Source organism: Meleagris gallopavo, chromosome 11, assembly GCF_905368555.1.
Source record: "Meleagris gallopavo chromosome 11, MGAL_WU_HG_1.1, whole genome shotgun sequence".
Classification (NCBI taxonomy): domain Eukaryota; kingdom Metazoa; phylum Chordata; class Aves; order Galliformes; family Phasianidae; genus Meleagris; species Meleagris gallopavo.
In genome coordinates this window covers 21,694,995-21,709,504 of record NC_139414.1, presented here as the reverse complement: position 1 = coordinate 21,709,504, position 14,510 = coordinate 21,694,995, and the positions used below count along the sequence as shown (strand labels likewise).

Here is a 14,510-nt window from a genome sequence, read left to right as displayed (position 1 = left end):
CTCCAGAATGGTTGGATTAGAAGTGTCCTCAAAGCTCATAGAGCCGTGGAATAATTGGATTTCAAGGAGCCCTAAAGATGATAGAACTGTGGAATGATTGTGTCAGAAGGGACCGGCTGAGGTTGCCCAAAGCCCCATCCAGCCTGGCCCTGAGCACCCCCAGGGATAAGGGCACTCATTGGGTGTTTGATCCCCGCAGGCCTTGGGACAGTTCGGCTTCGGGTGTTCCGTGCTGGCACTGCGTGCCACGGGCGGCCCCGGCTGTGCGCTGCGGGAGGCGCTGCGGGGCCGCGCGGTGCGGGAAGCAGCCGAGCCCCGCGCCCCCCCCTTGCCCCCTCCCTCCTGGCGGAGCAGGCGGGGCCGGGCGGCAGCGTCCATCTTAGCGGCCGCGGGATGCTCGGAGATGGTCCTGCAGGAAAACTGCGCCTACCGGGTGAGGGGCCGCGGGGCCGGGCCGGGGGGAGGACGCGGGTTCGTTGCGGCGGGTTTGGGTTTGGTTTTTTTTTTTTTTTTTTTTTTTCTATAAGGATTTGCGGGAGGCGCGGGGAAACGGAGCCGCGGGGAGCGCTCTCCGGCAGCCTTTGTGGAGGAGCCGCGGTCGGGCCGGGCTTTGTGCTCGCCATGTGATGCTCGCAGCCGCAGTGAGAGCCGCGGTGGGGTTGAGCGGCGCGGCACGGCTCGGGGATGCTCCGGCCCCGCCGTCAGCCCGCCCCGCAACGCGCCCGCAGCCCCGCCGCAGATGAAGCTGCTCCGGGTGAGTGCGTGCGTGCGATCCGCCGGCCCCGCACGTCTCTCTGCGGGAGAGCCGACCCAGAAGGGAATGATTTCTAAACGCGTTACGTCGTGCTGCTCAATGAGGAACGGCGCTGGGGTGTTGGACCCCCGCCTCGTCGGGCAGTGGGAGCCCGGCATCCCGCTGTGGATGCGGCACCTGCAGCTGTGGTTTGGTGCCTTGCAGGCACCGGGTTGGTGCTTGGGCTCGATGGGCTCAGAGCTCTTTGCCAAGCTGAATGACTCGATGACTTTACGATTCGTGTTGTGCCTTCGTTGCTGTATACCAGGAGGGTCGGTGCTGCTGTGGGTGCACCTGCTGAGGGAAGGGCAGCGTTTGGGGCTGGGTTGGTCCATCTGAGCATCCCCTGCACTACAGCAGCGCTCAGCAGTGCGTACGTGCGGTGCGGGGCGTGTTGCAGAACGGCCTAGCAGCATTCCCAGCAGCGGAGCTGGGCCTTGGGAGAGGGGCTGTGCAAGGCAGCAGCTCAGCTGCGGCGTTCCTCTGAAGTCAGGCTTCATCTTAAGGCTGAACATCTCTTATTGCTAAAGATATCGTGGAGGGAAATGATATCAGTGTATATATCTGTGTATAGGGGTAATTCAGTCGATTTTTCAGTGGATGCTTTCGTTGCAGCAAGTGCTTCTGGAAATGGATTTCCCTTTTTAGCTCTTTTGGAAAAAAAAAAAAAAAGCTGTTTTTTTTATCTCTGCTGGAGGGAAGCTGGTTGTTCTGCAGCTACAAGCCTGTTGCTCCCCTGTCGTTATAAATGGGGCCATTGTTTGTGGGCGGTGAATGTTTTCCTGGCACGTTTGCTGAGATGCTGCAGATCTTGGGGCAGTGGGCACACGGTGCCTGGTGGGCAGTGCATGGTGCCTGGTGGGCAGTGCCTGGTTCTGGCCTGGCAGCATCCCTATGTGCTGATGCCACGGTTTCGTTGCACTGCAGCAGTGCCGCTGCATTTGATCTGCTTCCATTGAGCCGGTCTCTCTCCTCCGGAACAGTAAATATGACAACAGAAAGAGGCAGAAGGAATGCAGATCCTGGGGAAACAGGAGCTCAGTGGTCTCACAACCTTTCTACCCCCACTGGCCCATTAGCCCAAAAGTCGAACACAAATCCTGGGTTGTGGTTCCATCTGGGAGCCAGCAGAGCTGGGGACGGAGCAGCCATGCCTGCCCGTGCTCCTCACATCCCTGCTCAGACAGCTCACTGCAGCTCCTGGGGATTTAAGAGAGCTGCAGAGCAAACAGAGGAGTGAGCCAGCGCGTGGAGAGAGGCTGGGGACATGTTTGCCTTAGGGAAATTCAGCAGAAAAGCTCTGACCCCAGCGCTGCAGAGGGTGGTGGCCTGGGAACCTGCTGCCCTTGCATTCTTCCTTTTGCTCTCCTTTGGGTTCTCTGTGCTCAGGAGGTTCCGAGCTCTGCCTGAGGCTGCCTGCATGCTCCAATGCCGGGCACTGCCAGCCCTACCAGGGGTCTGCTTCCATCAGTGGGGAATTTCTAAGATCTGACAGAGGAATGCCCTTTGGAAACCTCTGAGCAACCAAATGAGGATACGCAGCCCGAGGGCTGCGAGTAACCCAAGTGTAAACAAAAAGAAACAACTTCTTAGTTAATTTCCTTTCCTGTTTTTATGCTGATTTATTTTCCTGTGCCAAATATTTTGTTCCGGGCTCTGTTGTTGGTTTTTTTCCTCCTATCATTTGACAAGACTTCTTGGCTTCTTCCCACCTGGGCATACTGCTGGCTCCTGATCAGCTGCTGCTGACCACCACCCCAGGTCCTTTCTTTCCATACCGCTCTCAGCTCTGCTTCACACCCACAGCAATGCATGGGTTTGTGAGTGGGGTGCAGGACCTGACCCTTGGTCTGCTTGGAGTTCATACAATGGGCCTTTGAGAAGAAGCCCCACATGGGCCATATAACACCAGCTGCCCGCTGCTCCCAGAGCCATGGCACAGAACAAAGGCTGCGTTCTGGAAAGCAGGCTGATGGCCTTCTCATTCAGTCTGATCCCAAAAATGCTCTACGAAATCCATGGGGAGCATGGGATGTGCTAAAGCCCGGGTGGGAAGGGTCAGCATCATTCCCCAATATGCAGTGAGTTGTTTTAGTGCACAGGAAATTTAGGTTTCTTCTCTGACAACTCAATGACAGCAGCATTTGGAAGCTGATGCTGAGCAGAATGGGATGGTGGCGGTTCCCTCTCCCAGTGGAACAAGCACCAAAATCATTTTGGGGCTTTGCATTGACACAAACCAGCATTGCATATGCATGGCATGGTTTAATTTAGCTTCTCACTTGTCCACGAGCAATGAAGCAGCCCAATCCCTCACCTTGCCTGAGCAGATCCAGAGGCTGCCACCCCATCCCAGCAGCCCCCAGCCCTGCATTGGGGCCACGCAGCCCCACATATGCCTGTATTAAGATCTCCTTTGGTGCTATAAAAAGCAAGGCAGCCTCAGGTGGCTCTGGCTGCTTCTAACAGCACTCCCCTTACACTCAGCAGCGCTGTAACCATGGAGCTGGCTCACAGCTGATGCAATCTGACGTCTGCATTTTTCCCCAGGAGGAACCCGGGGAAGGAAGCTTTGCAAAAAGATGCTGTGGAATGGGGGTTGTCACCGAGGACAGGGTGGGACAGCATCTGTGATTTGCACTGAGATGTTCCTCCTGCTTGGGACATCCCAGTGTGGGGCTGCATCCCAGCCTGGGTGGCAAGGTTGGGGGCATGAAGGCTGCAGTGAGGTGGTGTCAGGGCCAATGGAAGTGTTAGACTGCAGTCCCAAAGCCCTTCCTCTACTCTGCGGGGTTTGTTTCTCAGATTTATGGTGCTCTGTTGTGGTAGGGAGAGGAAATGTATCTGGGGAGAGATGCTGCGCTGCCTGCTTCCCTTTAGCAGAACTTTCTTGTGACGTGGATTACCATATTATCATTATAGGTGACTAGAGGTAGGACCTCCCACTGCCCCAGGGGAGGGTCGGGTTGGATATTGGGAAGCATTTGTTCTCCAAATGCTGTTGGAACAGCTGCCCAAGGAGCAGTGGGGTCACTGTCCCCAGAGGTGCTCCAGAACTGTGGGGTTGTGGCACTGAGGGCTGTGGGCATGGTAGGGTTGGGTTGGGGATCTCAGAGCTCTTTTCCAACCTGAATGGTTCTGTGATTCTCTGACCTGGAGGAGATCTCTCCCATCTCCTCCCATTCCACCACGTATCTGCAGGGCAGGACCCAGGGGCCCATTGCAATCCCTGCTGTGTCTTGGGGGAGATCCGGAGTGCAGGGGTGGTGGGCTGTCAGTCAGGCATCTTAAAGTTCTTCCCCAACCCTAACATCGATTCTGTGATGTCTGAGCGTTTGCAGTACGTAAAAACAGGAACCCTTTCCTCCAGGAGGGCCGGTGCGTGCAGCAGCATTGTGTTGTGCACAGAGAACAGGAGATGTTATCACTGCCAACTCAGGGACCCCATTGTCAGCGGGGGAGGTTAAATTTAGCAGCACTGGGAAATGACACAGTGAGTCAGCGGTGGAGGGGAAGCAGAAAGAATGAGGCATGCAGAGAGCTGTGTGTCCTGGGAAAGCAGTGGGATTAAGTGGTTCCCCCGTACTGTTGTTGTTATTATTTCCCCCCTGAAACTTCAGGACTGGGTAATGCCGTGATGGTTAACCTGTGGGTGATGGGAGCCAGCGAACTCAACCCGATGTGCGTTTCGAAAGAGGAGCGGTGGCACTGGGATCTGTCACTGTGGGGTTGCTGAGGGTATTCCTCTGCCACACCGCAGGGCTGTGTCACACTGAGGAGCAGTGCTCCTGTTGATGTGCTGCGTTGGCCAAACAGGGCACAAACCCCGTTTGTTTGCCTGAAGGATCCCCTGCATGGTCCCCGAGCTTCTGGCTGGGGGAGATAAGGGCTGTGCACCCCGGGCTGGGGCCCTGTGAGCGCATGGGGCGGGCGACGGGGTGATAAAATACCACTTGGGTTCTGTTGGTTACTTCCTAGGAACCCGAAAAAACTCTTAGAGCTCAGAAGCAGCTCTCTGGGGAAGCTGATATCGGAGGCGAGCTCCGCTTTGCAATCACTTCACTGTCGGAGGTTGTGGCTCTGACATCAGACACCGGGATTTTTCCTGCCCTTGTGCAGCACTTGGGGCTATTTTTACCCGGCGCTGCCAGTGGCTGCAGGAAGCCCTCAGCTTTCCTCTCCCGGTCCCGCTCTGCTGCCCGCCCGCAGCTTTGACTTTATTAGGGCAAGGCCTGCGCCCGCAGGGAGCAGCGAGCGGCGATCCCGGTGCCGCGGCCGCGGCGAGCGGAGATGTGCCCACGGGGAGCAGCCGGGGAACGGGGCCATGAGCGGGGCTGGTGATGGAATGGGTGACATCATCGGGCAGGCATCCGCGCGGGATGTGGAGGGGAATTATAAAAAGGTAGGAGACAAAAAGGGGCCTTTTGTCGGCGTGCTCTGCATGGATGGGCACTGCCAAGCGGCGTGCACGAGGCATGGGGCTGCACGTACAGGGCTGCAGAGAGGGCTGACCTGCACAGAACTCCGTGCACGGGGCTGTGTGCGTGGAGCTGCACGCTCTGTGCTGCATACGTAGAACTCCATGCATGGAGCTCGGGCATGAGGATGCACACATGGGGCTGCACCATGGGGCTGCACACACGGGGCTGCATGCATGGCCACTTTGCGGCCCATAGAGCACAGCGCTGGATGCTGGTGCCCCACCGCTGCCTTTAATCACGGATGCCCTCTCCCTGGTGTGATGTGGCAGAAGTGTCCCCTCTGTGTGTCTTCGTCACAGCTTCTCCCCACGGGGCGTTCCCAGACACCTCGTCAGACCAGGAGAGCTGGCATTTGTAGGGCTCCGTGCCACATGGCTTGAGAGAATATGAACATTTTGTGTTTTTCTAGCAAATCTGGCCGTACAAAAACAAGTGTTGCATAATTATAATTTCTGTGAATCCAATCATAGCCTTTGTACTGCACGGAAATAAAAAAGGGTGCTGTGTACGGGTCTGGGACTTTAAATATAGTAATTGTGCATGGCTGGTAATGACAGTCCCTGGCAAAAATAGCCTCCGTGGTGTGGCTGCAGGGACCAGGCAGCTCCACAGCAGTGGGGTGATGTCCCCTGATGGCCCCCATAGGCTTTAACCCCTCGGCTGGATGGGAACAGCACTGCCCTCCAGGCATTCATTTACTTGCAATCTTAGGACAAGAGGTAATGGCCTTAAGTTGCACCAGTTGGATATTAGGAAAAAATTCTTCTCTGTATGAGTAATTGGGCACTGGCACAGCTGCCCAGAGAGTTGTGGGGTCACCATCCCTTGTGGGGTGTTCAGAGCCGTGGGGATGTGGCACCGAGGGCAGTGGGCATGGGGGGGTGGGCTGCAGCTGGGTTGGGGATCTCAGAGGTCTTTCCCAACCCTAATGGTCCTGTGAATTTGTTGTGCTGTTCCCTCCCAAGCACTCTGGGCAGCACAGAGACCAGCCATGCTGGCTGCTCAGCCCTTGCTATCGATCAGTACAGCTCCAGAAATGTCGTTGTCGTCCGCTGTTAATGGAGGGCTGTTAATGGTGGATGGTTCCAAAGTGCAACGCGGAGCCTGGGAGATTGCTGCGGCACCTAAGTTGCAGATAAATATTTGATGTGCACTTTTATTTGCTCTTTTGGGTGACGTCTGTAATGCATAAAGGCTGCTAATACTGCGTCCTGCATGCAGAGTGGGTGAGTGGAGCCAGCCCAGTTCTTAATTCTCAAGTGACACCAATAATACAGCGTGGGCGATGCGCCGGGGGCTTTTCTCATTTCTCAGAAATCAGCAGAAATCTCGTGGTTCCCATCCCTGCACAGGTCGGTAAGGGACAGCCTGACGGATGGGGATTGCGTGGGGATGAAGTATCAGTGGGGCAAATTAGGGGTGTTGGCCAAAGATGGGCTTTTTGTGGTAAACCAGTATGCCTTGTGGATGGCAAGTGTCCGTACAGGGCAAGTGTTTGAACAACTCCATGCTCACCCGGTGTTGTGTATATGCAGAAGGAAATAGATGACAAAATAGGTCAGTAGGAGATAAAGTGGGTCAGGCAGCAATGTGGGCACTGCTGCTGGTGGTGTGAACAGCTAACGGGCCAAGCAGCCCCGACCACAGAATTGGGATGGCCAAGAAAGGGCCCACACAGCATGACATGGGGATCCCACGCTGGTGTCCTCCAAACAAGAGTCCCAGAGCACTGCCCCTTATAACACGCGCATGAATCTTCATCAATTCACAGATTTTCAGGGTTTTTTTTTTTAATCTTTTCAGCTTCTTACTGGATCTATTTCCTGTTTATCAACCCAATCAATTTTTTTAATTCTTTTGTTGTTTTTTTTTTAACCCCCTGAGGATACTCACTGCCCAGTTGATGCGGGGCAGAGCTGAGGGATGCAATGTCAAAATGCACATTTAAATATAACATGGTTTTACATTTTCCTCGCTAGTACCTTTATATTTTATTCCATGCATTATTTTTTATATGCAAAGTGAGTATATTTGATAGTCAGAAAAACCACATGCAATTTTCCTTCTCAATTTCCAGTTTTCAGTGCCCGACTCGGGATGCATCGAGCAGCTGGCGGGTAATTTATCTACAGCATAAAGTCTGGTTCCCCTAGGTATATTCTATTTCTTAGTAACTGTTCCCTATTTTATCATAACAAATAGGACTCTCCGTTTCTTTACGGTCATTATGCTGTGTCTGTTCTATAAGATGGGATATGCTGAGCTCAGGACTGGGAATAGCGTTATTTCGTATCCCTGGTAATGGCCTGGTGGAGCAGACAAATGGCACATTGATTAAATGTACAGATGTCAGACTGGGAGCAGCTGCAGCCGCAGTGGGACGTGGAGCAAAATTATAAGGGGTGTGGAGAGAGCTCCATCTATAAGGGAAAACATGTGGGAGCAGCCTGCGTTCGTATGCGTTTTAATGCGGAGTGATTTTCTGCACGTGTTGGAGGTAGGGCTGGTGTGCAGGGAATGCATGGCCCCATCCTGCAGCCTCTGGCTTCTGGAGGGAGATGGGAATGTCTGGGCACGGAGATGGGATGGAAGGGGTCCTTTGGGTGGGAAGAGAAGCGTCCATGGTTTCATGAAATACGAAGGTGCTGTGGGGATGTGCCCATCTGGTGCTTGGAGGCAGCTGAGCTCGGAGGTCGGCCCCTGGCAGAGAAGGGCCCATCCGTGGAGGTGTTGGAGGCCAAGCTGGATGGAACCATGGGCAGCTTGATCTTGTGGGGGGCACACAGCCCACAGCAGGGACGTTGGAACTGGGTGATGTTGGAGGTCCCTTCCAACCCAACCATTCCATGATTCTGTGATTTTTTTCCTAAAGAGGGAAAGGTGCACCATGGACATTTACTGGTGTTTCTTCCATCTCTTTCACCCACCACATGCCCAGTGTGGCAGCAGTGCCCAGGGCTGCAGCAAGTGGCACAAGAATTCTGTTTTCCTTGGGTTTTGTGTCACTTCTTCATCTCATTTTGGCCTGCTCTTCAAAACAGTGGCTCCTTTCCTGCGTTCCCAAAGGGGTGGTGTGCTACCAGGCCAGGAGCATCGTCAGTAAATAATATAGAAAAAAGAAAACAGGGAACAACTTGAAAATTCAATACTCCTTGATGCTCTGGGCGTTGTTTTCAATGCTCTGAATTATTTGTAGCAGTGGCAAAGGAGTTAGATTACAAATAAAGTACGTATTTTGGTAAGAGATTGACAACATAATGGGCAGTGCGATGCTGTAATGTAGGTTGTCAGCACTGGGGTTAGATTAAATGATTAGCTATTTTACGTTAATAATTTGCATTTCATTATATGTCACTTCCCTCTGTTGGATAAAGGTGCATTATTTAGGCAGAATTTGAGGCACTGGGTTATGTTAGTGCTGTGGATGCTGCCTGGTACCATTTTCTTTTGCTGCATATTCCTGATCAGCTGTTACATGTTACTTTAAAATGAAATGTTTGAGGGCTTCCAAATGTTCCTTCTGTCCTTGGTTTGCCTTCCTGTCATCCATTGCCGACAAACACCAGTGCAGTACAGCTGTTAATTTGGGGTACAGATCTGTGATTCTCATTTATTGCACACTGACTGCGCAGCCATGGATCGGTGATCCATTTCAATCCATCCCACAGCCTCGCCTTCCTCAAAAAACGCCTCTATGTGAATGCATTGTTCAAACCTTGGTAATTTGATGGCACCTCTCCTGCATTCCTTCCCCTGCAGGCTCAGAAGAATGAGCGGGAGTCCATCAGGCAGAAGTTGGCTCTTGGCAGCTTCTTTGACGATGGCCCAGGGCTCTACACCGGCTGCAGTAAGAGCGGCAAGCCCAGCCTGTCCTCCAGGTACGCAGGGCTGCGGGGCGGGTGGAGGCTGGGCTGCTTGGTGGGGTTGGCCAAGGAGTTGTGTGTCTGAATTCCTGTTGAAATGTGCACATCCAAAGCAGGAGAGAGCTTGGTCTTATTGCTGGGTTAGAGTGGTGAATGACGGGGCCCAGGAGAACCTCATGAGGTTCAACAAACACAAGTGTCTCGGGAACAGCCTGCCCAGAGGGGTGGGTGCTCCATCCCTGCAGGCACCCATAGGGAGGGCTGGGCTCTGAGCACTGATGGAGTTTGGGTGTCCCTGTGCACTGTGGGCAGTGGGCCTTCAGAGGTCCTTTGCAACACAAACTATTCTGTGATCCTATGAAGGCTGGTTAAAAACAGAACTATTGGTTTGTGAAAGAGCATCTTCCTTTGGTGGTCCAAGAGGTGGCCACCTGTTTCATACTGGTCACCAACTGGGCACTGAGCATCCAGGGTGGATCCACAGCATCTGGGTAGCTGAGTGCCTTCTGTGCTGTGGGCAGATGTGGGTCAGGGAGGAAAAAATCCGGGAGAGGCATAAAAAAAGGGGAATCCTACTAGGGCAGCATGGATGTGAGACTAAAATGCAACTGAACCACAGTGCATCTGAAAAGGAAAGTTGTGCTCTGTGTGGTTACAGCTTGAGTGATAACTGCTGTCTTGTAATTACAGGGCAGGACTAATTAACATCCTGCAGCAGGGCTGGGCAGCCATACCATGAGAAAACACCAGATGTACCTGGATGCTGCAGCATTTTGTTTGTATTGTTTGTATTTATAGTCCAGGCAGAGCACTGGTACGCACTGCATGGGTCAGGACATCAGGACATCCAGGAGAGGCTGACGGTCCCCAGTGCTCCACCACAGTGCTCCCAGTCCTTGTCCCAGTGCCCTGAGGGCAAGCACAGGATGCTTCCTCGTGCTGTTGCATCCTTGTTTTGCAGCAGAGCACACTGCGTATTGAGTCAGGGGTTCCATGCACATCACACGGGGCCATGGAGGAGGCAGTGGGAGAGCTGAGCTGCTGCAGTCCATGCTGGCTGTCGCTGTGAGCAGCTGGTGCTTGCTCACAGGGAATGGCTCCATGTCCAGCTGTGTCCCACAGGATGTTTCCTGGATTCCTTTTGAGGCCGGTTGCTGCTTCCCAGCTGTGCACCATTTTAATCCAGGATTTTTACAATGCAGTCAGCATCGTTTCTAATACTCTGGTGCTCCCATAGGTGCCTCGTCTGCCTCCCTGTTAGGATGAGCATGGGTCAGGTATTTCGGTCATGCTCTTGAAATGCAGGTGTCCCACAGATCCTGATTTGCACTTACTCTTCCCTTCCTGCGTAATGCAGTTTGAAGCCAAGCCAAAAGCTGTGTCCTCCTCAGCCTGGGCGCTGTGTTCACTCAGTCTGGCTCAAAAGCTCATGCGTTAAAGTTATCTGTTGTATGGCAATAACAAATTAAAAAAATACCACTAAAATAAATGGAAAGTTTGCTGTGAGGACCAATATAAGCCCCTTATTGTACAGCTTGTGTATGGGCCTCCCCCAGCATGGACACGTAGTGATGGAGCACAGGAAAGGCAACAGAGCTGCCCCCAAAGGATCATTTGGAACTTGAATGTAGAAAAAGGAGTGAAGGCTGAGTGCAATGTGAGAGGCAAGCAGCCCTGCTGCAAACCTGCATCACACCGTGCTCAGGGCTGTGCTGCTTCTCTTCCTCATTGCACGCTGGGACTTTTAGCATGGACAGCACGTGGTGGAGCAAAAGCTGGGCAGGGCTCTGCTGAGGAGTGTCTGTGAGATGCCATAGTGCCACAAACAGCCTTTTGACAGCCCTCAACAAATCCTTTTGGTCAGCACACGGTGTTTCACGACGAAGCTCTGCAGTATTGTGGGTATTTCTGACGTTCAGCAGTAGATGGTGGTAGAGGCACTGTCATTGTGGAGCTGATGAGTTTTCAATCTGAGCTGTCACTTCGTAATGCTGTGTGGGAATTGTCACCTCCGACCCAGGCGTTGGGTGCTGCTGCCAGTGGGGCCAATGAGGCCAAGCAGAGAGTTGTGCATCACAGATCTACCATTGCATATGGCTCATCCCCATCCCCGTTGTCACCTCTCCTCCCTGCAGACTCCAGAGCGGGATGAACCTGCAGATCTGTTTTGTGAACGACAGTGGCAGTGATAAGGACAGCGATGCTGATGACAGCAAGACAGAAACCAGCCTGGACACACCTTTGTCACCCATGGTAGGTCTGGTGGCTCATCTCACAGAGCACAAGGGCCATAATGAGAACTGCTGGGGCACTGAAGCCCAGAGCAGCCGGCACATTGCTATTACAGGACAGACCTGCTGCAGGGGGGGGGATGCACTCAAGGGACAGTGCCCTTCTCCTGCTCTTCCTTTCTCTGTGCTCTGTCAGAGCAGTAATGGGTGCAGAGTGGTGTCGGCTCCTATCAGCTCTCCACTCCTCTGTTCCTTCATGGATACAACACAGAGGCCTCAGACCGGTGGTGGGCTTTCCTCCAGCTTAACCAGCTTGTCCATTAGGCGCTTATCGATCTGTTTGGCTCCATCTAAAGTGCTCAAGTGGCTGTTAATACTCAGAAGAGCCAATCAAGAAATCAGTTTGATTAAAAAAAAAAAAAAAAAAAGCCATCCAACCCTGTAATCTTCACCTTGCCTGTAGAAATGAACCCCTCTGTGTGCATACAGAGGGTGTGAAGCTGCAGGTCAGCTCCTTTGCTCTGTCCCCGCGGCGGCGGTGCCGGGCTGTAACGGTGCGTGTCTGCTTCCCTAGAGCAAGCAGAGCTCTTCCTACTCCGACAGAGACACGACCGAGGAGGAGTCCGAGTCCCTCGATGACATGGATTTTCTCACCAGGCAAAAGAAACTCCAAGCTGAAGCCAAAATGGCCTTGGCTATGGCAAAGCCCATGGCCAAAATGCAGGTGGAGGTGGAGAAGCAGAACAGGAAGAAATCTCCGGTGGCGGATCTGGTGAGTGCAGGCTGATGCAGTGGCCCTTCATCCCTCTGCCCTGGGTTTTATGGGAGCAGGAAAGGAGAGGGGGAAGCATGAAGCTCAGTGCTGTGTTAAGACCTCCCAGCTGAGGCTGAAGGCCTGCACTGAGCACTGGCCAGATGCTTTGGTAGTCTCATTGCAGCCACAAATGGGTGTTTGCAGGGAGGGATGTGTCTGGGGCAAACTGGTGCTGTGCAGAAATATGAGTAATTCAGAGAAAAAGAATTAAACAGATGAAAATTCATTTCCAGCTGCCACACATGCCTCATATAAGCGAATGCCTGATGAAAAGGAACTTAAAACCCGCCGACCTAAGAGACATGACTATTGGGCAGCTACAAGTGATAGTCAATGATCTCCACTCACAGATAGAAAGTAAGTGGTCTTTGTTTAATTACTCTTTAGTAAGCACCACCTACTTCAGGATATATGTAAAAATGTTGGTAAATGTACAGTAATGGAACCGTAGAGGAGAGCTGCTGGAGGTGGGCTGTTTGCTAGGGCTGGCTCCTTTGGCTTTTTGCTTTCTTTTTGTCCATCAAACATCAGAAAGCTCCACAAGGTAGCATTGCTCCAGCCTCTAAAAGTAGCCAGAAATACTGCCAGTTTTGTGGCTTCATGCAGCCTTATGGCTGTTTTGATATGATGCTCTGCATGGCCTCAGCAGCATCCACAAGTGGAGAAGCCCCTGGTCCAATAGACACCTCTGAGTACGTATGTTCTGTCTTACAGCACATTAACATGGCTCACGTGTCCTTGCGTTTGCCCCCTTGTCTGTTTTTGCTCTCTCCGAAGGATCCAGGGTTCTTCCCCGGCATCTCCACCTTCCCTTCTCAATAATTAATCTTAAAGGAAAATCTCAGGTGGCTGTAGGACAAAAATAGCCCCAACGCGTTCATTGGGCTGCTCTGCAACTCTGTAACTGCTCGCGTTCGTTAATTACCGTCCCTCCTGGCAGCTCCTGCTAGGGATGTGGAGCTGCTCATGCCTGTGGCTGAAGCACTGCAAAATTCCTCTCCTTGCAAACCTCCCCCTGCTCAGCGCGAACTCTCCTCCTCTCTCCCCGGCCCCAGGCTTGAACGAGGAGCTGGTGCAGCTGCTGCTCATCCGGGATGAGCTGCACACGGAGCAGGATGCGATGCTGGTGGACATCGAGGACCTGACCAGGTGAGGGAGGGGTCCATGGGCCATTTGCCCCCGCTGTCAGCCTTCGGAAGCCACCAAGCCAGCAGGAAAACGGGCATTGCTGTGGCTGTGTCCATGCAGCAGCCCTACGGCTTAACCCCATTGGTGGCAGGAGGCGATGGGGACTGTCACCACTGTGGTGAGATGCAGGTAGCATGGGAGGTCGGTGGGATTGGGGTGTGGGTGACCTCAATCCCACAAGAGCAGGATCTGGGGGGAGACGTGAGCTCGCAGAGTGCCACTACCCCACCTCCATGCTTTTGCCAACACATAACCAGGCTTCTCCTTCCCAGACATGCCGAGAGCCAGCAGAAGCACATGGCAGAGAAGATGCCAGCAAAGTAACCCCAGAGTCTGTGGCAGCAGAGATGGAGCTCGCCTGTCCCTCGCTTCTGTGTCTGTACACGTGCTGATGTCCTCAGTGGCGCGCAGCAAATCAGTGTTAGTCCTTGGTCGTGTCCGAAGCTTTATGTCCGGTGATTGGCCTCTGCTTCTTAATTTATTTTAATTATTTTTTTTTCTTTTTTTACTCGTGCCACTCAATATCAGGCGTTTTAATAATATTATTACAGAAAAAATGTACAGTACTTATAACATTATAAAACATGGCTGAGGAGAGAGGGCAGTTTAACTTTATTTTTGTTTGCTTTTACGTTGGACGATATTTTACCATTGACTACTTTTTTATTCTTCACTGTAGTTTTAAATAAAGAGACTGTACTTGACGGTGCTATACAAGTCCAAAAGACATGCCTGCCTCGTAGTGACGTCGTAACCTTCGGTAATACGTACATTTTAATCAGTTTTCAACATTTTGTGAATGTTGACTACCTGACGTTCATTTTTAGATGTGCTATTAACATTCAGTTGGGTTCAAAGAGTTACCTGCAAAGTTTTATGTATAAAGATGTAAAATAAACATTTAAAAACTTGTTTCATATGACACGTCTTTTTGTTGGCCCGTGGTTGACTCGGTGATGTACTCATCCAACTCAGTGTGCAATGCCTCCTTTGTCATCACCAAAAAGAGCCAAGCACGTACAGCTGTGCAGAGAAGAGAGGACTGTTGTAGAGCTATTTATCTGTAAGCTCATCGTGTTTGTATGACATGGACTTAAGCTATTCTTCTATACTAGCATTCAGCAGGCTAATATTGCGACT

General features: G+C 52.4%; 1 protein-coding gene across 6 annotated transcripts in view; it reads left to right on the top strand.

The window, feature by feature from the left end:
- SCHIP1 (schwannomin interacting protein 1) overlaps window positions 1–14,289 on the top strand; it is a 37,416-nt gene extending 23,127 nt beyond the window's left edge. For 2 of the 6 annotated variants that reach the window (XR_014885724.1, XR_014885726.1), the window contains 6 exons: window positions 9,034–9,152; window positions 11,273–11,390; window positions 11,943–12,140; window positions 12,416–12,539; window positions 13,123–13,331; window positions 13,643–14,289. Coding sequence is in view for 3 of the 6 variants with exons in the window: in XM_010716986.4 (XP_010715288.1) it covers window positions 5,118–5,195; window positions 9,034–9,152; window positions 11,273–11,390; window positions 11,943–12,140; window positions 12,416–12,539; window positions 13,238–13,331; window positions 13,643–13,694 (783 nt within the window). In the remaining 3 variants the exon portion in view is untranslated. Of the gene's footprint in view, window positions 1–318; window positions 434–4,923; window positions 5,196–9,033; window positions 9,153–11,272; window positions 11,391–11,942; window positions 12,141–12,415; window positions 12,540–13,122; window positions 13,332–13,642 lie in introns of those variants that run through there. The other 4 variants (XR_014885725.1, XM_085233440.1, XM_010716986.4 and 1 more) reach the window with 4 other exon arrangements.
- The last annotated feature ends 221 nt before the right edge of the window (window positions 14,290–14,510 follow it).